Source organism: Procambarus clarkii, chromosome 78 (genome assembly GCF_040958095.1).
Source record: "Procambarus clarkii isolate CNS0578487 chromosome 78, FALCON_Pclarkii_2.0, whole genome shotgun sequence".
Classification (NCBI taxonomy): Eukaryota; Metazoa; Arthropoda; class Malacostraca; order Decapoda; family Cambaridae; genus Procambarus; species Procambarus clarkii.
In genome coordinates, this window is record NC_091227.1 from 18,633,640 (window position 1) to 18,656,115 (window position 22,476).

General features: G+C 38.3%; 2 protein-coding genes across 5 annotated transcripts in view; both read left to right on the plus strand.

The window, feature by feature from the left end:
- The window catches only part of LOC123746084 (uncharacterized), a 74,102-nt gene extending 67,131 nt beyond the window's left edge, over positions 1-6,971 (plus strand). Inside the window, exons 6-10 of the mRNA XM_045727335.2 lie at positions 954-1,128; positions 1,902-3,183; positions 3,442-3,656; positions 5,764-5,991; positions 6,622-6,971. Coding sequence (XP_045583291.2) covers positions 954-1,128; positions 1,902-3,183; positions 3,442-3,656; positions 5,764-5,991; positions 6,622-6,963 — 2,242 coding nt within the window. The 3' untranslated portion in view covers positions 6,964-6,971. The remainder of the gene's footprint in view (positions 1-953; positions 1,129-1,901; positions 3,184-3,441; positions 3,657-5,763; positions 5,992-6,621) is intronic.
- A 3,013-nt stretch (positions 6,972-9,984) lies between these two features.
- Ost48 (dolichyl-diphosphooligosaccharide--protein glycosyltransferase non-catalytic subunit Ost48) lies at positions 9,985-22,168 on the plus strand. 4 transcript variants are annotated; one of them, XM_045727334.2, is made up of 10 exons: positions 9,985-10,138; positions 13,711-13,823; positions 16,245-16,381; positions 16,557-16,721; positions 16,869-17,073; positions 17,878-17,996; positions 19,484-19,639; positions 20,206-20,355; positions 21,240-21,320; positions 21,722-22,168. In XM_045727334.2, exons 1-10 carry the CDS (start codon positions 10,131-10,133, stop codon positions 21,878-21,880), a joined length of 1,293 nt encoding a protein of 430 aa, XP_045583290.1. In that variant the 5' UTR covers positions 9,985-10,130; the 3' UTR covers positions 21,881-22,168. The 4 variants fall into 4 exon arrangements, with proteins under 4 accessions (XP_045583290.1, XP_045583289.1, XP_069170228.1 ...); XM_045727333.2 differs by lacking the exon at positions 9,985-10,138 and adding an exon at positions 10,143-10,200; XM_069314127.1 differs by lacking the exon at positions 9,985-10,138 and adding an exon at positions 10,268-10,290.
- The last annotated feature ends 308 nt before the right edge of the window (positions 22,169-22,476 follow it).

The following is a 22,476-nucleotide window of genomic DNA, read 5'->3' on the forward strand; positions in this document are numbered from 1 at the left end:
CGAAGTTCTTTGCCATGTGTAATCCACTTTGGCACCCATCACATAACCGTTCTACATATGCAAACATTTATATTTTAATTTATATACAATTTGTAACAAGCAACCATGCATGAAAAAATAGACGAAATCAATTGCAAAACAGTGAGTAATTTTTGTTTTCCTGTGTAGTGTGAGTGCGATGATTATATTCGGCAGCCATATTGCCTCAAGTAACAGCCACGAGTGACGCCATTCTATACTCGCAGTGTCAACAAACCATTACGACGCCTTAGAAAATACACGAGATGTGAAAGGTGAACTTTTTAATATACTCCAGGGTTGTAGGGAGTGTAACTGACACCAGTAAGAAAACGTTTGCGGTTGTGTCGTGTATGTTGTATATCTGCCATGCAGGTTCCGGAGTCTATTGGGCCCATATCATAATTACATTTGAGACTGTGTATGGAGTCTGCCTCCATCACATCAAGTCGAAAAGCATTCTTTCTTACATCTCTAGTTCATTTGAGTAATAAGGTTCCACCTGCGTTCCCTTGTTCGCGTAGCACTCGTGCCAAATAGATTGTCTTTATCTACCTTGTCAATTCATCTGATAATTTTGTACGAGATAATCATGTTTCCCCCTAACTTCTGTCTTCCATTGACATATATATTTTTATATATAAATATAATATTTATATATATTTTATATATAAATATATATATAAATATATAAATATATATATATATATATATATATATATATATATATATATATATATATATATATATATATATATATATATATCGCAATTTAATTGAACTATAATTTTTGAACGTATGAACAAAATTTGAACTTATTTGAAAGCCTATTTCAAACATTTACGCAATTATATAGCAATGCGTTCAACAGTTTTCTAAAAATTTGCTACTGGTTATTTTAAACTTCTTGTCCTTATAACTAATATCCTGTGCAGGTGGCACCACCTATGTTTCACGTACGACCACACTCAGCACCTGATCAGCACGTACGTGGACGGAAGCCTCAACAACCACCAGGAATATGATATCGTCCGCACTGTGTCTGGGGTGAAGGCTCGCCTGGGTCAGGGAATGATGCCTCGTCGGAGTTTCAGTGGAGATCTAACGCAGGTGAGCTCATAATTACTGTAGAAATCTATCTTTAGGAAGTTGGCTCACAACCGATTGATGCCGGGTTCGATTCTTGAGGGTGAGACGCTTGGGTATGTATCCTTGTACTTGATATCTCTGCTCACCAAGCAGTAAGGTAAACATGAGGAGAAAGCACATGGAAGAGATACAGAAACAAGGAGCTGGAATACGATGGAGTGAAGGTACGGTACAACCACTTGGACCATCAGGAACTTAGCAGTATATATTGGTACCCGGGAGGTAGTCAGCTGTCGTGGGTTACATCCTAGTGAAGGTCAGTCGTTAGTCTAATGGGACAAATAAGTTTAACAGGATTCCTGTCCCCGACTCTGGAAACCAATAATTATAAATTTCGTGTTCCAAAACACCAGCAGAGGCATTGATGACCAAACCCCGAACAAGAAGATGAAGAAACGACGATGTTTCGGTCTGTCCTGTACCAATACCAAGTCGTATGTCCGCCCTGGACATACGACATGATAATGAACCAGGACGGACCGAAACGTCGTCGTCTCTTCATGTTTTGGTATGTGGTCTGGTCATCAAATCTTCAGCCACGTAATTGTGACTCGTCGTCTGCAAGACCAGCATTGTTACAGTTAACAATACAAAGTGCAACAGCTAAATGTAACTAAGTATAGAAGCTAATTTTTAATATATGAATCTTGTGCCCTCGTTCCACAAGACGGTACCATCATTATCTGCAGTGAGCAGACTATGGCTGTGTTGAACACGTTCTCTCTCTCCCTCAGGTGAATGTGTGGGACAGGCCGCTAAGCCCGGAGGAAGTGCGGAGTATAGCAGACTGTCAGAGTGACCCGCAAGGTAACTACGTGTCGTGGGAAGGCGGCTGGACTCTCCAAAACATCACCAGTTATAATCTGTCCCTGACAAAGTTATGCGACAGAGATGCTGGTCCGACATACTTTTGGTTTGAATGGAGTGCCTACCTCGTAGCAGACTATCTCTGCCTGGCCCTCGGCTCTCAACTACCAACGAACCATACTGAGGCAACAACTGCTATTAACGCAGCAAAGAACTCTTCTCTGAATCTAGGTAGTTGTTATAGGGACTACTGGCTTGCCCCTAACGACATAGAGGAAGAAGGAGTGTGGAAGATAGGTAACACTCCCGTGGATATGAATAGTATCGGCTGGGCTGCACAAGAACCAAACGGGTTACATTACGAAAACTGCATAGCATTTGAATACAGATCGTCTGATATCGACTGCAGAACAAACGTAAAATGCTCTGCCTGTTTAATCCAAGAACAACAGAGATTTTCTCTACTTGGAATATGTGAAAATGAACTTCGGAATATTTACTTCACCGCATTTCAGTATAATGTAAGCGAATTAATTTTTATTGGCTACGGAGCTTACCACATTCAGAAAGTAAACGGAATATGGACCTGGGTTAACCACGTCACCAACACAACAATTGCTGAGATGGAGGAATTTTTCCCTGACTACCCTATGGGTCGACGATGGTGGAAGCTGCACCAACCCGTGTGCAACCAGAAGCATGGTGGCCGCCGTCTCCTCTTACTGTCGCCCTGTTCATATGATGACTTTACCTGTGATGACGCCACCTGTATTCCTCTCCACAAACGCTGCGACCTCAAGTACGACTGCCGCGATAACACTGACGAACTTAACTGCAAACTGGTGGCTTTTCCAGAGGAATATCAGAGCCATCTGCCGCCTCGTGCTGGCGGAAGGGAAGATAAAAGCTTGCCTATAGTCCTCACGATAGATGTAGATTTCTTATCTGTGAGGACCATGGACATGGTCATGGACTTGTCTTATGAGCTGGCGTTAACATGGGTTGACAACAGGCTGAGGTACCAGAACTTGAAGGTGAACAACACGCTTAACATTCTACCAGACGACACTATGCACAAACTGTGGTCTCCACAAGTGAGTTTTGTCAACACCAACGGTAACCAACACACACTGATGGACACAGACACCACCATGCTGGTGGACCGCTATGGTAATGCAATTAGCAGGGATCCAGCTGCTCCTGCTGAGGGTAAGTTGACACACAGTATCACCCATCATTACTGATGTTATGTATATGGGGTCTTTATTAAGATGGAGCAGGTAATTGAAAGCCTTAAATATAAATTAAAAGAATGAAATCATTCAATAAATGAATTAGGAATCATTATTTAAAACTCTATAATTATTTTTCACCCTTAGAGTATCTAAACTCTTGCATTACTTATAATTTAATTTCAGATTACACTTCATAATGGTCTTCCTCTTGATTCTACTCTTGTACTTGCAGTGGACATCTTTTCTGGGGAGACGAATACAGTAACAGCCAAGAGGAAGTACGGTACAGTGTACATGTGTGACCTGGACCTCGTGCTCTACCCCTTCGATGTGCAGGAGTGCTATTTGCACCTCAGGATTACCTCCGCCACAAAGTCCTTCCTCCTCTTCGACGTACTCAAGTCCTCCGTCAATATTTCCGCCAACAAGCTTCTGCTGGAGTATGAGGTGAGTCATCATGCATGCACGATCACTGAAGCCTAGTGTTCTGTCTGTATTTATCATCCGCGGTGAGGGAAGTCTTGTGTTTCGTCTGTATTTATCATCCACAGTGAGGGATGTCTGGTATTTTGTGCATATCATCCAAGGTGAGGGACACCTGGTGTTTTGTGTGTATTATTCAGTGTTGGAAGCCTGATGTTTTGTCTCTTTTTTTTTTATCATCCACGGTGAGAGAAGCCTAATGTTATGCCCATATCATCAGCGGTGCAGAAAGCCTAATGTTATATTAAACATTAGGCTCAACGGTGAGGTAAGTCTTATGTCTGTTTTTATTATCCGTGGTGAGAGAAGCTTAATGTTATGTTTATCTTTATCTCAAACACACATTATCTCACAGCGTATCTTACCTCCACAGGTAGTTCTTCAGAACAATTAACACTATTAATGATCATTAACGTTCCAAAATGGATGTCATTGCGCTCATGCCATGTTTTGCACTCTCCAGGTGTTGCCGATATCAAGAATATTACACAAATTAATGATAGATAGTTTTCATCGAGAGCAATTATCGACTGGATGACATATACAGATTACTTACATATATTTTAGTTTTTTAATCAATGCCTATTTGTCAGCTGTTATTATTTTCACTCGTGTTCGACAACGGAATTGTTGGTGATTTGCCTTTAGAGTTATTATTTGAAATTATATTACGAAGGTCATGACCAGCTCAAGAAAGCTAAGAGAACGTGACATGCCAAGGGTGTTCAGGCACATACGCCGGGAGGTGCTTCCCACTTTTCCGTATATATATATACCACTTCAGTGGCCTGCAGTGGTAAACTTTGGGTGAATTATGAAGGATCACTTCACACCAGAAATGATCACAGCACATCAGAAACACTTACACCAGAAATATTCACTGCGTGTCAGAAACACAACACGGCAGAAACACTCATAGCGCGTCAGAAATGATCACGACACGCCAGAAATACAATACGTCAGAAACACTCACAACGCGCTACAAAAATTCACAGTGCGTCACAATCACTCATCATACTGAGAATCACTCAACGCACGCCAGAAACATACACCGCACACTAAAAAAATTCACCGCACGCCAGAAAACATTAACCAAACGTCAAAAACATTCACCGCATGCCAGAAATACATTGCTTGAAAATGAAGATAATTATCGGTGGCCAATAATCATATGCATTATTTATGATCCCAAATGAAAGTGTTGAGTAGAATTGCTGTTGCACGAATAAGCCCTAAACCGGCATTATAAGCTTATTATCAAAAATTATTCGTTTATGAAGCCTCGTTGAAGGTTTGGACATACACTACATTGGATACCAGGCGGTTCTCGAGTGAAGAACAGCGGCCGCATCTACACACGACTTTCATAAATATAACCGGTTTCACTGCAAACCGTCTTCATCATTTAACCATCTGCACAACACACGACCATCATCAATTAATCATGTAGAAAATAATGTACTGGATGACTCTTAATGAGTCTGGTGTATATCGAAGTTGGAATTTGGTATCAAGAAGATGCACGAAGGGCGGATTTCGACCCCGTCATGACCGCCTCCCACCTTTGCAGTGGGAGGAGTTTACTTGCAAACTTTGCAGTGTAAAATCCCTGCAAAGTTTGAGGGGTCACAAGTGTCTGGCCTTTGACAGCCAAACAAACATGTATCCTGTTCTACTGATATAGATAAGATAATATCTGTGTAAGTAGAGCCAGGAGCGGCCCTCTGGCCCCATCTACAACACTCCCCCGTGTCTCCCATCACCTCTGGACCCATCTACAACACTCCCCCGTGTCTCCCATCACCTCTAGCCCCATCTACAACACTCCCCCGTGTCTCCCGTCACCTCTGGCCCCATCTACAACACTCCCACGTGTCTTCCATCACCTCTGGCCCCATCTACAACACTCCCACGTGTCTCCCATCACCTCTGGACCCATCCACAACACTCCCCCGTGTCTCCCATCACCTCTGGCCCCATCTACAACACTCCCCCGTGTCTCCCGTCACCTCTGGCCCCATCTACAACACTCCCACGTGTCTTCCATCACCTCTGGCCCCATCTACAACAGGTCGGGGAGGTGGTGCTGGTCCACGGCAGCTCTGGCATGTACAGTGAGGTGAAGGTGAAGGTGCCACTAACTCGTCGCTCGGGCTACGCCATCCTCACCATCTACATCCCCACCCTCGTCCTCCTCGTCGTCAGCTACGTCACCCTCTTCTTCAGACCCGTCATCTTCGACACCAGGATGATGTCTGCTCTCACCGTCCAGCTCGTCATAGCCACCTTGTTCTCCCAGGTACTCCATAGTACAAGTGTTCTCCCAGGTACTCCATAGTGCAGGTGTTCTCCCAGGTACTCCATAGTGCAGGTGTTCTCCCAGGTACTCCATAGTACAGGTGTTCTCCCAGGTACTCCATAGTGCAGGTGTTCTCCCAGGTACTGTGTTTTCTTCACAGAAGACATCAATTGTGTATCTCTCCAGCCCTTGGCAGGTAGGACAGTCAACCTAGGTGTGGTTGGTTAGGTTAGGTTAGGTTAGGTTAGGCTAGGAGTTTTGGTTTGTTGATTTAAGAAGTGTTTACTGCACAGGCTGGTACGTTTCTAGTTAGAAGTTAGAACATACTCAAGTTGATAGAGGAATAAAAATAGATCATTATTCAGCGTTATAAGTTAGTATTAAATACGTTCCTTCATCCGTTTGTTTTCATGATGGGCTGGAGCCTGGTGTAACGAGTTAATCCACCGGTTCTGATACCTTCGATCTACGCTTGACACAATTCTTAGTGTGAAATCTTTTTCCTGATTTTTTATCATGCAATAATATGAAATGTTGATATATATCATAGTTAACCATTAACCTATTATATTGTTCAGACATCTTGCTGTCTTCCAAAGTCGTAATCCAGGTCTCTGCCAATTTTGCCAGGTGTCAGCCTCCTTACCCAAGACTTCCTACTTCAAGATGGTGGATGTCTGGCTGCTCTTCTGTATTGGTATTACGTTCCTCACCATCATATTCCACGTCATGGTGGACAGCAAAGTAAACCGGTCTGGAGGAAAATCTGTGCGACCAACTGAAAGTTCCGTTACCACCAGCATCTTAGTGGGACAGAAAGGGCTACCTCAGAAACCTGTTCCACTTGTTCGAAGTAAATGGATGAACTTTGAGACAGACGAACAGAAGATGGTTATGCTAACGCAGATAACAATTCCTGTAGTTTTTCTCATCTTTAACTTCTGCTACTGGATATATATAGTAACTTATTGATCACTAGCTTCAACCTCAAATATATATTATATATATATATATATATATATATATATATATATATATATATATATATATATATATATATATATATATATATATATATATAATATATATATATATATATATATATATATATATATATATATAATATATATATATATATATATATATATATATATATATATATATATATATATATATATATATATATATATATACTACACGTGCCTAGTTTGTCTATTGTCTAGTTTGTCTAGTTTATCTACACCTCTTATGCATTTAGAGATAAATCTAAACTCACGTTGTATGCAATGGCGAACCATCTTATTATTACTAAGGATAAAATATCTGAAATCCTTACACTGTATCCATATTTCGCTTCCATATGAGATTAAGAAGCAAGTAGTGCATTGTGAAGACTAATAATAACAAACACCAGCTCCCCTATGGCCTGTAATATCTCCATAGATCAAACAATTATGTATTAGTGATAAGACCTACAATTAATGTATAATTAACTGTAAATATATAGCTATTGAAATTGAACGTTCTCTGTAACTAGCTGACATTATAATTATATGATGTGAACAATAGATGAAATTGTTAATGTAATCATTACCGTTGAGGTATGATAGACCTTTTGTGCCCTCTGTAATCCTTTTTGCGCTACCGCTCACTGGATGAGTATTGGGTGCACAATAAACTAGCCTCATACGGCAGCAACAATCAATCACAACCGACCTGCACCTTGTCGCACAACAGTTTAGACAAAGTTTTAACTAAAACGTCGCCAAGTCTTATCTCAAGTAATGTTTTACTCAAGTCGTTGACAAAACTATTGCGACTTAGCGATGCATATTTTAAACGCTGGAGATTTATTTAACGGGATTTAGAGAATAAGGAAAGGGAGTGGTTACGAAGCTAGCTAGTCTGGACACACCTCACTGTTTACAAAAGCCCACACCAACAAAGCTTTGAGATTACTGAAGGAAAATCCTCGCTTCCTCTAGCCTGTAACAACCTCATCGATCTGATCGACCTATGTATACACCACAATTACTTCTGCATATGTTCTCAATTCTATTGTCAAAAATTCAGTATGACAATAGACCCCCAATTACTGTTTTGCTAACGATTTCTTTTATGGAATCACTTGAAGCAGGGCCAGTCTCCACTATCAAACTCAGCATTGTACAGTGACGTTACTGAGTTTTGCCTCGCCTGTGAGTCTTGTTATATCTGTTGCATTATAAGTTAACTATCCTGACATTCAAAATCGTCGAATCTGACCTTAAAGTTGTAGATGTAGGTGACTTCTACAACTTTTTTCAGTACATTTCACTTGCTGACGTTGTAATGCTTGTTAATATCTGTAATATTTGTAATACCTTGTAATACTTGTATATACTTGTACAGAGTACGAATATTTCCTTACATTTCTTCGACTCATTTCTGTTTCCAGCTTCGGCCTGTGTTATTTGGTCCTTTGTCTCAGTTTAAAGGGGCTGTCCTTGTCCATCCTGGATTATTATACTCTATATGTGCTGACGATGTTTTTATTATCATTACGCCGTATCGATCTGGATCATTTAGGAATAGATTGAGCGAAGGAGAATCTAATCAAACGTTTAACTGTAATGCAATCGAGTCTTGAGTCAAGCCACAAATATATTTGAATAATCAATAATGGTATCAGAGTCTATCTCCTATGGATCCCATCTTATATTTGCCTCCAAATACATCTTTAGAACAGGTGAGTTAGGCAAGGCATATCCTCTTAAGGAGGCATTTTATTATCATCTTAGCATCTTATTATCTTTATTATCATCTTTATTTAATCTAATTTATTTATTTAAATAATCTAATTTATTGTCATCTATCTTTAATCTCATCTTTATTATCATCTTATTATCATCATCCTTTGAGCAGCCAGCTACGGGCAGTAATATTCCTAGAACTACAACAAAATTGAATACACTTGAAACAAAGTGAAATTCACACTAGTTATTCGACTTATCATATTATTATTATAATACAGGTTAGTGCCACATATCTATGGACCATCCAATAAGGTTCGTAAACTTGTAAACGTTACTACTATTACTAGGCTTAGGCTCTGCTACAAGCACCTCTGGGAGTATATTGACTGTAAAAAGCAGAAACACTCAAGTAGGAGCAACTAACCAAAATAATAGATATCGTTCACTCTTAATCTTACAACGATAATTGGACAAAAATAGATATACGCGTTGCATCATTTTTCAGGACGTTTATTATAGAAACCATGTAGTTAACAACAGAGATGGACATCAATAACAACAACAAAGCCGAACTGAACCAACAACTGGTTCTCCCAACAGGACAGACAGCTGATCATTAATAATATTTGCAATAGTCAATACAGTATATGAGTTGGGAATAAATTGCTCAACAATCAAAAGCAGAACTAACATCAAGAAGACCACCACGGCAGAGATATACACAGTAAAAGTATTTTATTGTATTAAATATTTGCAAGAGAGTTATCAGTATATTATTTTAAAGAGGACGGAAATAGATCATCACTTTATCCTGGTCCTGGGTGCAGTGGGACGCTTGGATACATTAATGGGACCCCGTGAGACGCTGTGATTGTTGGACCCCTCAAGAGATACAGGGGTGTAATGGGACGCCTCGTGAGACGCTAGGATACAGTGGGACGCTCAGATAGAGTAGGACGCTCAGATAGAGTAGGACGCCGGGATACAGTGGGATGCTGAAATAAAGCAGGATCTTGAGATACAGTGGGACGCTGAAATACAGCGGGGGACGCCGGGATACAGCCAGGGACGCCGGGATACAGCAAAGGACGCCGGGATACAGCAAGGGACGCCGGGATACAGCAAAGGACGCCGGGATACAGCCGAGATCAAGACCAATCACCAGCCGCCACCAACAAGCCACATCTGAATCTCGCAACTATTTACGGCTCACAATATTACCATCTCAAACTATTACAAATCAAATTTCCCAAAGCTGAGTGACATACATTAGGAGGATACAGTATAGAAGAGAGTAATGAGAGTGTTGGTATGTGGTAGAGTGGGTTGTATTAGAGGAGAGAGGTGGCGAGGCTCCACCACACAACCCTGGTGTAAGGAGCACCACAGCTGTCACCGGCCACCATGCTCAGGTGAGCTCCGCGCCTCGCTCTCATTTTATTACAAATATCATGAGATTTTGTACTATTTTCTGGTATTTAACTGCTGTAGTGCTTTGCTGCTAACTACTGTGTCACGTAGTTAGGAGTGTCTGAAGTTACCTAAAGAGTTGACGGCTCATGTGGTAATTTTTGTTTTCTGGTGCCCAAGGGTACAAACCTGTCAACAAATGGCAGGTTTGTCATTGGTGATTTACGCTGCTGGCACATGTGTTCTTGGCCCTTTTGTGGTCCAGTATGTGACCTTGTGGCAGGTCATGAGTGGCCCAGTGCTTCATGTGGACGGTGGCCGCTCTGTTAGGTTCAACACTCACGGGTCAGGCCAGTAACTGAATGACTTAACTCTTCATGCCCAGGAAGCTGTTCATAAATATATTCATTGTGGCTAAATGAACACCTGAGAAAGGTGTTTTCTCACCTGAGGAAGGTATTCATTTAGCTGCAATCCTAAAAGACTTTGGTCTAGAGTTGCATACAGTTGCTATCGAACCCAATGGACCCGTTATATCCCCGGGTACAAATATAATATATCGATATCACTCGTGGACACAGTATGAACAGTCATCGATGTTTTTTTTCGTTAGGTTAGCATGACATGACTGGGAGGGTCATGTATCCTACTGTGGAGTCCTGGAAACTTGTATATATACACATACTGTACAGTATATTGTATTGGAATAATCTCCCAAAATTATAATTATTTGGTCATTGGTGAATGTGATAGTCATGTGAATAACATAACTGCTAATATATTCCTCAATAATATAAAGTACTGGTAGCCCATACAGTATTTTGGTATACAGCTCGGTGCTGTATGTTGGTGTTTATGGTCGTCGTGTGAACCAAGTTGTGAGCACTAGTGCTACTCGACACAAAAACTGATCTCTGATCTTTGCACTGAACTCGACAGTTTCTGGATTCCAGGTAACTGGTGGCTATCAGTGCTGCTCGAGATGCTAAATTATTATATACAGTATATTGTTTTACTGTATTTAAGTATTTTTTTGGGCAGATTGTACATAATACATCTCTAGTTAAAACACCCTTTGAGTATACTGTATACTGCATATTCAAAAGTGCAGCAGTGATTGCACATCACTGCATACAATACTTGTACAGTATATGGAAAAGTGTGTATATAAACATGTTTCACAGTAATATGCTTGGTTGAGTTGTGTGTGTACTGTATCAGTGGTCATCATATGGACCTAAGGTTTAAATTTTCCCATTTAACCTCTCCTGGTGCAACTAACCTATAAATATCAGACTGGCTGGTGTATTTACATATTAAGGCACTTTTAATTGTGATATATTTAAAAAATTTAACATTCATTTTTGAGCAATTAGTACTAAATTGAATATCCAACATGCATGCAAAATTCACCAATTTCCCAACAACTGTTTGGAATGTGTACTGATAACATGTGCATCACTTTCTTAACTTACACTACCTTTATATGATGTAAACTGTTGGGTTATTACATAGTGTATAGTGCTTAAATGCAAGTAATATAATCATAAAATTCTAATACAGTATAAGATAAATTTCAATTTCTCCCACCCTGTTTGCCATATGTTTATAGACTTTTGTAGCAAGTTAGTGGGTTACATGACTAGCTTCCCGGATTGCAATTTTCTTGTTGCCTAGTCTATCGTGATAAGACCTAATTTAACTCTAGAAGGTCAAGGAATGTGTGACAGAAAAGGACTAAAGGCAAGACCATCAAAGCTGACACCAGAGTATACATAATGCATTTTCCGAAAAAACAAAGTTGGAAAACACTCCAAGCGCTGTTACACCGTTGTCAATAAGATTGCTAAGTACAAGGGAGCAGAAGACCCAGTAAAAGTATGTCATGAAGGCACTGCTCTCGGCTGCAGGTAGCTCTCTCCATGACTGTAGTCGCTTCAAGACATACTTTTGGTGGACCTTCAGCTCCCTTGTATTCACCCATCATTTTTTGCCATGGTGTTGTGTGTCTTTATGTATTTTCTGCATTTTTTTGTCCTTGTGTCTAGCACTGGCTTTGGTGGTCTTATTTTTTTCTCCCCTGGTTTTGGATGATTATTGGCTGTTGCCAGATCTGTTATCAACCTGTCCTCTTACAAATTGTCACTTTTCACTCGTATGCGCTATGGCCAAATATCAACGTAATTCAAAATGGAAATTTATTTTCCAATTAAATTTTGGAATTTGTTTCCAAAACAGCAAGTCAAAGGTCCTCTGGTAGGTTAGGAGGGCAGGAAGTTCTCCTAAGATTTAAAAATGTCATGAAAACCGTTAATTGAAAGTTTCCTCTCCTAACCTAATAGCCTAAGCCAGAGGACCCAAAACAGAAAACTGGACAGTACGTCACTTTCATGAGCCAGTTTCATTTTGAATTATTACATAAATTTTTAGCCTGAGTGTGCATACAAGCAAAAAGCGACGTAATTTGTTTACGTCGCTTACGTCAATTTACTGAAATACTGTATTAATGAACAAAAATGGCACCCGAGAATACTTGGCTATTATTATATATAACAAATCAAATAAGTAAATGAAAGTTTAACTCTAATACAATACAAGAATATACTGGTGGTGCTGAAGACAACTACCATACCACCACAGCATCCAGCATACAACGTTGGCTGAGGACAGACGGCATTGCAGGAGACTAAGGTGATCCAAGAGCACTGAGAGAGAGACTGGCTCTCCAGGGAGGCGGTGCCCTTTATATAGTCCGGCGGTGATGACTCGCATCCGGTGTCAATGCAAGGTAGACATCTGGTCAACTAGCAAACTGCTAGTTTGTGGCTGGTGGTACCTTTGTGTTGAGGCACCCCACTGCTAGTTGAAGTGTTTGTTTGTGAAAGCAAACTACCGGTTAGCGGAGGCGCTCGGCTTTCCCCCCCCCCCCCCGAGTCATACCAGGCCATGCCAGGCCCTGGGGGGTACAGATAGGTGGAGAGGTCAGGACTGATGACTCATCTTGGCTGGTGTAGAGGTGGACTTCCAGTGCAGAGGCATTGAAGGTGAGGGGGGGAGAAGGCAGTTCCACTGTTATGCAAGTGATTTACGTGACACTACCTATACATGATGTAAACTTTTTTTTTCCTCTTGTCATCCTCACAACTATTTTCTTAGGTTGAACTTTACCACAGACTTTCTTGGGACCCATGGTGTGACATATAACAAGAACTTTTCTGTTCAGAAACCAAAAGAGCAGAAAAACAGTGAAATTCTTCACAAAGAATTAGTGTACAGGTGTAGTTATCACTAGATGGGATACACTGGTAAACTGAGCATCTCACTGCACCCAGCAGAAGCCATGTGCCTGACCCGTACAAGTATCAACAAACGAGTTGTACTCCGAGGCAAATGTCGAACACCGGGTCAAATTTTACGATGCAGTTGACCTTGTACACTGAAAAATTCATACTCTGGGTTATTCGTAGACTGAGGTTCTGAGACTGAGGTAATAATAATATTATTTTTCAGTACAGTTTTCTACCACAAAATAATTTAATTTATTTCAGTATAAAATAATTGACTGTTGTTACAGGTTAATATTGTTGGCAGTGTGCGTGTCCTCAGCCCTTGGGGCCAACACCCTGGTGTTGGTGGATACGTTAGCTACTCGTGAAACTCATTCCATCTTCCTAAAGTCCCTTCAGGGTAAGTTAAAAGTCCCTTTGATCAATTAAAAGTTAATTTATTACTTAATTTTTCTTCCATATGACTTTTACCATGTTATATTTTTCAGTGTTTGAAGGGATGCAAAGAAATTCCGGACTTGAGTTTTTAGTACACAGTATTTCTAGATAATATTTCGGCTGCAAAAGCTTTTATCAGTTCTGACAAACTGAGAAAAACTTCAAAGCAAAATGCAGGATCGAACCAGTGTCTTGGGTCACCCCAAACGTCCGCCTTACCCATATACCACACTGTCATAAGTTGCACAACCTGGAGTTTGCCTGGATCTGGTAGAAATCACTTTATACACTTGCACTTGAGTTGGTACTGTAGTGGATACACTGAGCTCCATGTTTTACATGTAACCTGCATACACTTTGTAGGGGATGAGTTCTCCACCAAATGCTCCTGTAACAATTATATTAATTATTAAGAGTAATATTGTATACATTACATTGGTGACAGCTCTGTCACCGTCTGGGCCATTCAGCTCTGTGATTCCCTTTTTGTCCTGATTAGTTAGCTGCCTCATGTCTCTTCCTATCCTCGATTTCGCACTGCTCAACGTCCTTTTCATTTACATCGCCTCCTACAACCCTGGTGCACGAGCCCATCCGCACACTAACATAAGTCATAGATTTAAACTAAACAAAGCTGCCGAAGAAATATAAGAAAATTCACTTTCGCAAACTGAGTGGTAGATGGAACAAGTTGGGTAAGAAGGTGGTGGGGGCCAAAACGGTCAGTAATTTCAAAGCATTATATGACAGTGTGCTGGGAAGACGGGACACCATGAGCGTAGCTTTCATCTTGTAACTACACTTGGGTAATTACACCACCTGCATCTCATTTGGCACTGGATCTACATGCTCCCCAAGTGACCCCAGGGAATAATAACCACTTTTGTTTGCTCTGCAGTTGTAAAGAGAGAAACATGGTGCTTTCCCCTGATAATTTCCTCCCTTCCCTCCCCTCTACAGACGTTTTTCTTCTCCTGGGATGGGGAGTACTGTAGCAAATATATTAAGAGTAATATGATATACATTACACTCCCATTGAATACTCAAAATCACAGTAGCAAATGTTTGTGAGAAAATTTTCAGAACAGGACAGCAAGGGGTTACCCAAGATGTTGGTTCAAAACTGTCTTCTTGCTCCAAAGATTTTCACATACTGTTGTATGTCATATTATTTGTGATTTTATTTTGGATCTGACATGCTATCTGTTATAATAGTATGTCAGTGTGAATGTCATAGTAGTATGTTACATAATAGTATCTCATAAATAGTGTTATGGGTTATAAAAGGATAAAAGTAGGAGGAATGTAGTTGTAGAAAGAGAGATTGATACAATTTTTTTTTTTAATGAATGGTGATGCAATGCTGACTCCTCCTTGATTCAGTTTAACAGCTGCAAATTCTTTGCACGATCTTTTAATGCTCATTTCTTTGATGGGCTAAGCATTCCTGAAGTTTATGGGGTGATGCTTCTAGTTCTTGAGTGTAACACAAGCATTGTTGGTTTTTATAAGCACTGCAGGTATATTGATGTTGTTTAAAAGCATTTCCATTAAGATATGTTGCTGCCAGGTGAGATTACCTTGGATAAAATGTAATCTCATTAAAAAGTCTACTATTGATCAGATTTATGCTGGTAGTCAGCCAAAAGTTTAGGTAGTATGAAGATATTGTAATTATTGTAAGAATATGCATTTCTGTTCTATAGTTGATAGTACCACCTCTAAAATTACAAAGGTTACAGTATTGGGCAACATTTCTCAACTATTGTTTCATGGCACACCGAGGTAACTATGAGTTTTGCAAGATACACCAATGAATAGGTCAATTCTAAACATATGCAAATATCTTTGAATCATTGTTGTTTAAATTTTTCTCATTTAACTAGTATCAAGAGCAAAGGCAATTCTTCTCCTTTCACTTGACAGTGAAATCTGTGTGTTTATCTAAAGTACGACCCAGAATTATTTAAAGAGTACAAAGGTTGAAAAATGTTGGTATAGGGGATTAACTTAGTTTATTTTTCTTGAAATCTGGCATAAATATTTGTTTAAAAATAAAATGTAATAATAAAATCTAAAATAAGTATGAGGTTAATCAACTCAATTTGAACAAGTGTATTACAACCAAACTTACGTACTCAATACATATACTGTAACTGTGTATAAGGACTCGAACGTTTTAATTTCTTTTGTAACTCGTGTAATGCAGTTGTTGGCTTAGTAATTAGTGGCCTTTACATTCAGTATAGCTCATTTGGCAGTGTTCACTCTTTAACACTAGTACAATTCTTGAGTAACAAGCATAACCAGAGAAGTAATGCCTTCTTTACCCACAAGGTACATAATAATACTTGCAAAACAATACATACCCCTTTTTAAATAGAACGTGGCCATGAAGTGAGTGTAAAAGCAGCTGATGATCCATCATTGCAACTCTCTCGCTATGGAGAATACATTTACCAAAACCTAGTGATCCTGGCACCGGGGGTGGAAGAATTTGGAGGTGCTCTGAGTGTAGAGGTACAGTAGTACAATATTTTTTTGCTGATAACAGTACTGTGTGTTTTGTAGTGTTTGAATAATAACTCTTAAACAGTATACTGTATTTTATATTTCATAATTTATGAATATCTGTTTTTTTCCATACAGTAAACAACATATACAGTAAATACAATTATTTTATGTCTCTACCCAGACCATTGTAGAATTCATTGATGGTGGTGGCAGTGTACTAGTGGCAGGATCTCGAGAGGCTGCTGACTTGATTCGTGAGCTTGTGACCGAGGCTGGGGTGGAGATGGACGAGGAAGGTGCAGCAGTTATTGACCACCTTCACTATGATGCCAATGATGATGGGCAGGTAATGATTTGTTCTGTTCATACGCACCATAACAAAATCATTACAAAAAAATGTTTAATGTGTGATGAAATTGCCTTCTAATTTTGTTATGACTTATTAAATGTCATTTTGCTTCTGGTAATACTGTATTACTCTGATGTACTGCAGCACACACTCATTGCTGCACCAAGTACGGGGTTAATTGACTCTGAAGTAATGGTGGGACCCAGGGATGCAGTACCCCTCTTGTATCGTGGAACAGGACTGATCACTGATGCAGAGAACCCTCTTGTGCTCCCTGTCTTGAGGGCACCCTCGACTGCCTACTGTTATAACCCTACCCAGCCCATATCTGATTATCCACATGCTACAGGTTGGTTTGGCATGATAACCATTTTCTTTATTTCTTATCATAATGTCCATTGAGATATACAGTAGTATTGGAGAACATTTTTGTGGCTGATATTCAAGAGATCGTCCACCTAGACATCAGCTGGCAGCTGTGTAGGTGTTAACTTTTTTTAAAGGAGTTTCACTAGTATAAGCATGTATTTTATATCTCTTGGATATTACAGTATTCATCTATTATAATCCAGTGTCAGATCATCACCTGAAACTGAATTACTATGTATGAATGTGAAAATACTCTTAAAGATATTCCTGTTTACAGCTAACAATGCAATATTCCATGTAAATCATATGGGCTAAACAGTAATGTGGAAATTTTTTCATCTTCTATTTTGGCCAAACTATACACAGGAACTGATTTATTCCTTGATAATCAGCTTCAGGTCTAATCTTTATCAATCATAATTAGTTCTGAAAAACTGAGGCTTGAACATTTTCTCTGATCTGACAAATTCTGCAATTTTTAAGACTATGGTTTCTCTCTAGATATCTTCAGTAATTGCACATGCACAGCTCATGTATTTGAAGAGTTTCTAAACAAAACATTGCTTAGTTTTGCTGTTCAGTGCAGTAGTTTTGTGTTATCAGCAGTCTGATCATTGGTAACTTACCCTCATTTTGTTTTTCTTTATATTGTACAGGTATTGCTCTTCTCTTTTTTTCCTTACCCTATGAGAGTTGAAAAGAGTAATAATGATGATTTTAATCATTTTTACTAAAAGTTGTATATATATTTAGAACATTATTACAAGAATTTTGCATGTTCCAGGTCAGAACATGTTGTTGGTGGCCGCACTGCAGGCCCGCAACAATGCCAGAGTGGTTGTTTCGGGTTCCCTCGAGTTCTTCTCTGATGCCTTTATCATGACTTCTGTTCAGACACCGCAGGTAAAGTGTTAACAATCTTTTTCTTAATGAGTATGCATGTCTGGAAATGGCGTTACAAAACTTTTGAAATTTATTTGGTCTCGTGACTAAAAATAGATTACTACTAACTCGTCCCCCACACGTGACAAGAAAGTGATAATGTTTTGGTCCATCCAGAACCCTTATCAAGTCAACCGCTATGAACTGAAATCTCGCCAAACACACACCGAAACTACGACGTTGGTACAACGTTCGAATAAGTTTTAATCCCTCCTAACCAGTTATAACAACCAATATAGCAAGTTGTAACAACGTTCTATTACCCCATAAACACGTTAAGCCAAGATGTAACAACTTTATTACAAGTTGTAATAAGCGGAAAATAGAGACAGTTTCGGTTTGTGTTTCCAGGAATGTCACTTTCATTTAATTTTGTGTGTGGGGGGGGTTAGGTTATTTATTTTCCGCAACATTGAGACTTGCTCACTGTAAAGGGATTATTGTTGCTGGATAGTTATCACACTTAGGGAGTGCACTATTAATACAGCTCATTTAATACGATCCCCTTGTTACATTATGAAAAAAGGCTTAAGTTGTTAGGTAGCTTGCATAATACTTTTGGTATTTTTTTTGTGGTGCTTATTATGCATATTGCTACATTTTATAGTTTATCCTCTTAAAAATATCTGCCAAAAATTCTTGCTATTTCCCCAAAAAATTATTTTCCAGTGAAGTGCAAGTAAGCAGTAACCATTTTATTTAGGTTGTGTTTATACTTGGTATGTAGAATTGTTTTATAAATATTTTGAAAAAGCTTTCTGAAGTTCTTATAAGTTAGTGTGGCAAAAGTGAATGGGAATATTTTATTTACAAGAAGATACAATGGGTTGGTGACACGAGGGATATTTTTACATTTTTGCAATGCCACTAACGCTCATAGCGTTTCGGGCAGGTCAAGTTAAATCTGTCGGTGAGTTTAAGTACCCAGGATGTGCGATTGACAAAAGAGGAATCGGCAAGTGAAGTTAATGGCTGACAATGACAGTTTTAAACTCTTGTAAAGACTGAGTATCTACAGTGATGTGGCTAGGGGATTCCATGCTGTCGTCACTGTTCTAATCTCCTTGGTAGATATTCTTGTTGACTGAATTAATGATATTCTGTACACTGGGAATACTTGGGGCCTGGTGGTAAGTTACTTTGATGATATTTTGTATTATAAAATTGAGATTCAATAATTTTTTCCCCCTTTCCTTTTAGGAGTTATCTGATGGGTTCTTAGTGATATAGATGGAGAGAACAGGTTTTTTCTTGCTAGAAATCTAATAAAACAAACTGAAATTTAGCTCCTTTTTGTGGCAATCTGGTGGAAAGTGAAGTACAGTACCACAATGAATGAATCCGAACTGAAAATAAATTGGAGTTCTGTGGAGCTTTATTATTATAAATATGATGGACAGACTGTACCCAAATATTTTTAATGTATTCTAATAAGAGGCACGTTCCAGGGAGCCTTCTATGAGCGCTCTGGAAATGGAAAAGTAGTGGAGGCTCTAAGCCAGTGGGTCTTCATGGAAGAGGGTGTCCTGCGTGTGGCCTCCGTAGAGCATCACCTTGTAGGAGAGACGCACCCTCCTGTGGCCTACACCATCAAGCAGGATGTGGTACGATTCCCTTATTTTTAGTTACTTTTAATGAGAATTTTCTATGAGTTAGTGTTTTCTTGTGAAACTTGAGTTTCAAATACTGTACTCTAGTGTTTTTGTAATTTCTTCTAAAAAAAAATTCTTTTGGAATGGCTTTTGTACTAGATTTATCTTAAATATTTAAATATTCAGTGTATTGGCAGCAAATGGTTTAGAAAAACTACACATTCCCTTGTATAACAACAATAGACTGATATGTAATATAAACTTACTAAGCTATTGTGTCTAGCAGGTTTAATGTAGGATTTACTTTAAAACTTAAATTAAAGTAAATTTTAAAGCAAGTTTACTAAAAATAAATTTCCTTATTGTCATAGACTGTTATTTTTCATGTAAATGTTTGCAAATGATTCGTCACTTGTACAGTAACATAAAATAAAATGTTGTATATATTTTTTTTTTGCAATAATGGTAATTAAACATTTTGACTGGGTGAGCAGAGAGTCAACCATACTTGTGTTATATTGATATTTTACTAGATGGGAAATAACCTTTATATTTGTGTTTTTGTGTTATGGTTTTAGGAGTACAAGATCAAAGTTGAGCGATTGGTAGATGGCGTTTGGAAACCATTCTTGGCAAATGACCTCCAGATGGAGTTTGTGCGCATTGACCCATTTGTCAGATTGACTATGACGCCTCATAGCAATGGTGTTTTCTCAGTCAAGTTTCAGGTACTGTACTATTTTTGTTACAAGCCAGTTTTGTCCTAAAACGTTAACACTTTCAGGATTGTTGACAGTTGGCCAACGATTTATTTCAGGATATCTGTTTATTCATTTATATATTACAGTATGAATATTTGTATAGGTTTTAGTAAATAAGTCAGCCACACTTAACAAGTCTAGTAAAGTTAGGACTGTTTTATCTAAGAACAAAAGTAGTTTTGTATTAAATGTTTTTTTCAAATTAGTTCTTCCTAATATTAACAAATTATATATTGACAGCATGACTTATTATCCTGCAGATAATGATTCATTATCATCCTAGTTAAGTCTAGTTTTACCACTATTAGACTGTATTGAGGAATATTAGGTTGGTTCAATGATAAAATATTGCATATTGCTAATTGATTTAAATGTCCATTAATCTACTAGTTAATATGTTTGAGAAAATAAATTTTCAATTACATTTGGCTTGTTAGGCAACTGGTTATTAGGTGCCATATTGTCAAGTCTGGTCCCAGGCCAGGCTTGGGGAGTAGAAGAACTCCCAGAACCCCATCTGGGTGCATGTAAATATAAAATGATAGTTTGTGAGCACAAGTTCGTAGTGATGGCTTTACTGACTGCACAACCTCAAGAGCTTGTGCAATGTTTATTAAATAGTTAAAAGTAACGTACTAGTATTTCTGTTTAGTACTCGAAAGTGGCAGAGATATTTGAGGAAGTCTTATGTGGTGGTAGCTGCCAAATGATTCAAAACATTTCTTTTATAAAAATAGGTCTTTACAATTGGTTTTTTAATGAAGAGAGATTAAAGGTGATGGCAAAAATATAATGTGGAAATAATTTTATTAATATTGCTTAAAAATAGTGTTAAAATTGGTCTCGGCTAGGTACCTGATGTGTATGGTGTCTACCAGTTCAAGGTGGAGTACAACCGAGTGGGCTTCACACGGCTCTTTAGTACAACCCAGGTTCGTAATAATTAAAAAATTATTTTATGCAAGAGTGTGAGTAGGTGTAGATTTATAGGAAAAAATAACACTGATTCAGTACAGTACTTATATTTTTGTATTTGTACTGTATATTTATGTAGAGTGTGTATGTGTAATATATAATATATATATATATATATATATATATATATATATATATATATATATATATATATATATATATATAATATATACTGTATATATAATTATACAGTATATGTATTTACATGTGTGTTTACATATCTCTCTTGTAAATTTGTGCTATATTTTACCTCTGATTTCACCCCAATACTTACCAACCTCTCTTAATACTTCTGGAAGAATTTAAGTGTCTTCATTCATTTGTCAGCCTCTTAACTTGAGAAATGTTCTTCTTCCAGGTTTCTGTACGTCCATTCACTCACGTGCAGTATGAGCGGTTCATCGAATGTGCATATCCTTACTATGCAAGTGCGTTTTCTATGATGATAGGTGTTTTCCTCTTCTCTTTGGTGTTCCTACATCATAAGGAGTCACCATCTAAATCAAAGACAGAGTAATGATGTGTTAACTCTTATTCTAGCTTTATAGCCTTAAATGTTGGGGTTTGTTATCAATACCCAGTTTCTTAACATTTCCAAGTTATTTTTAGAATTATTGCTCTCAAGTTGTTTAATATAGTATGAAGCTCATGAACAGTACAGTATATGAGAGTTGAAGTATGTACAGATTTTTTTTGTAAGTTGTGCATGGGAAAATACTTGTGAATTAATGATATGAAGAGGTTATTTGTCCAACAGTATTTCCTGTAATAAAAAAAGGATTGTTATTAATAAATTTTTGTGTATTTTAGACTTTTAATTAACATAAGAATTTTAATGCCAAGTTAATTTAGTTACAAATTACATTCAAGAAATGTCTGTACAGTAGTTGCATACCATACAAATGACCAACTTTCTGTAGAAGTGGTAAATACACTGCCTGGGATTTTATACATTTTGACAAATTATAAGACCATAAACTAGCTAATGAACAGATGAGTAAATATATATGTCATGGTTTAAAAATCTTGTAAACCTCATTAACACATCAAGAGAGGGACCATTAATGATACAGAAACCTGTGTTCAATTTAGTACAAGTACCATGGATAACAT

What these genes read in the sequence shown, in the direction of transcription:
- Ost48 (XM_045727331.2), top strand. Translation starts at nt 10,423, where the DNA reads ATGAGTGGCCCAGTGCTTCATGTGGACGGTGGCCGCTCTGTTAGGTTC. An exon ending in GTTAGGTTCAACACTCACGG is followed by an intron (nt 10,482 to 13,710) that starts GTCAGGCCAGTA and finishes CTGTTGTTACAG; the next exon opens with GTTAATATTGTTGGCAGTGT. An exon ending in GGCTCTTTAGTACAACCCAG is followed by an intron (nt 21,321 to 21,721) that starts GTTCGTAATAAT and finishes TTCTTCTTCCAG; the next exon opens with GTTTCTGTACGTCCATTCAC.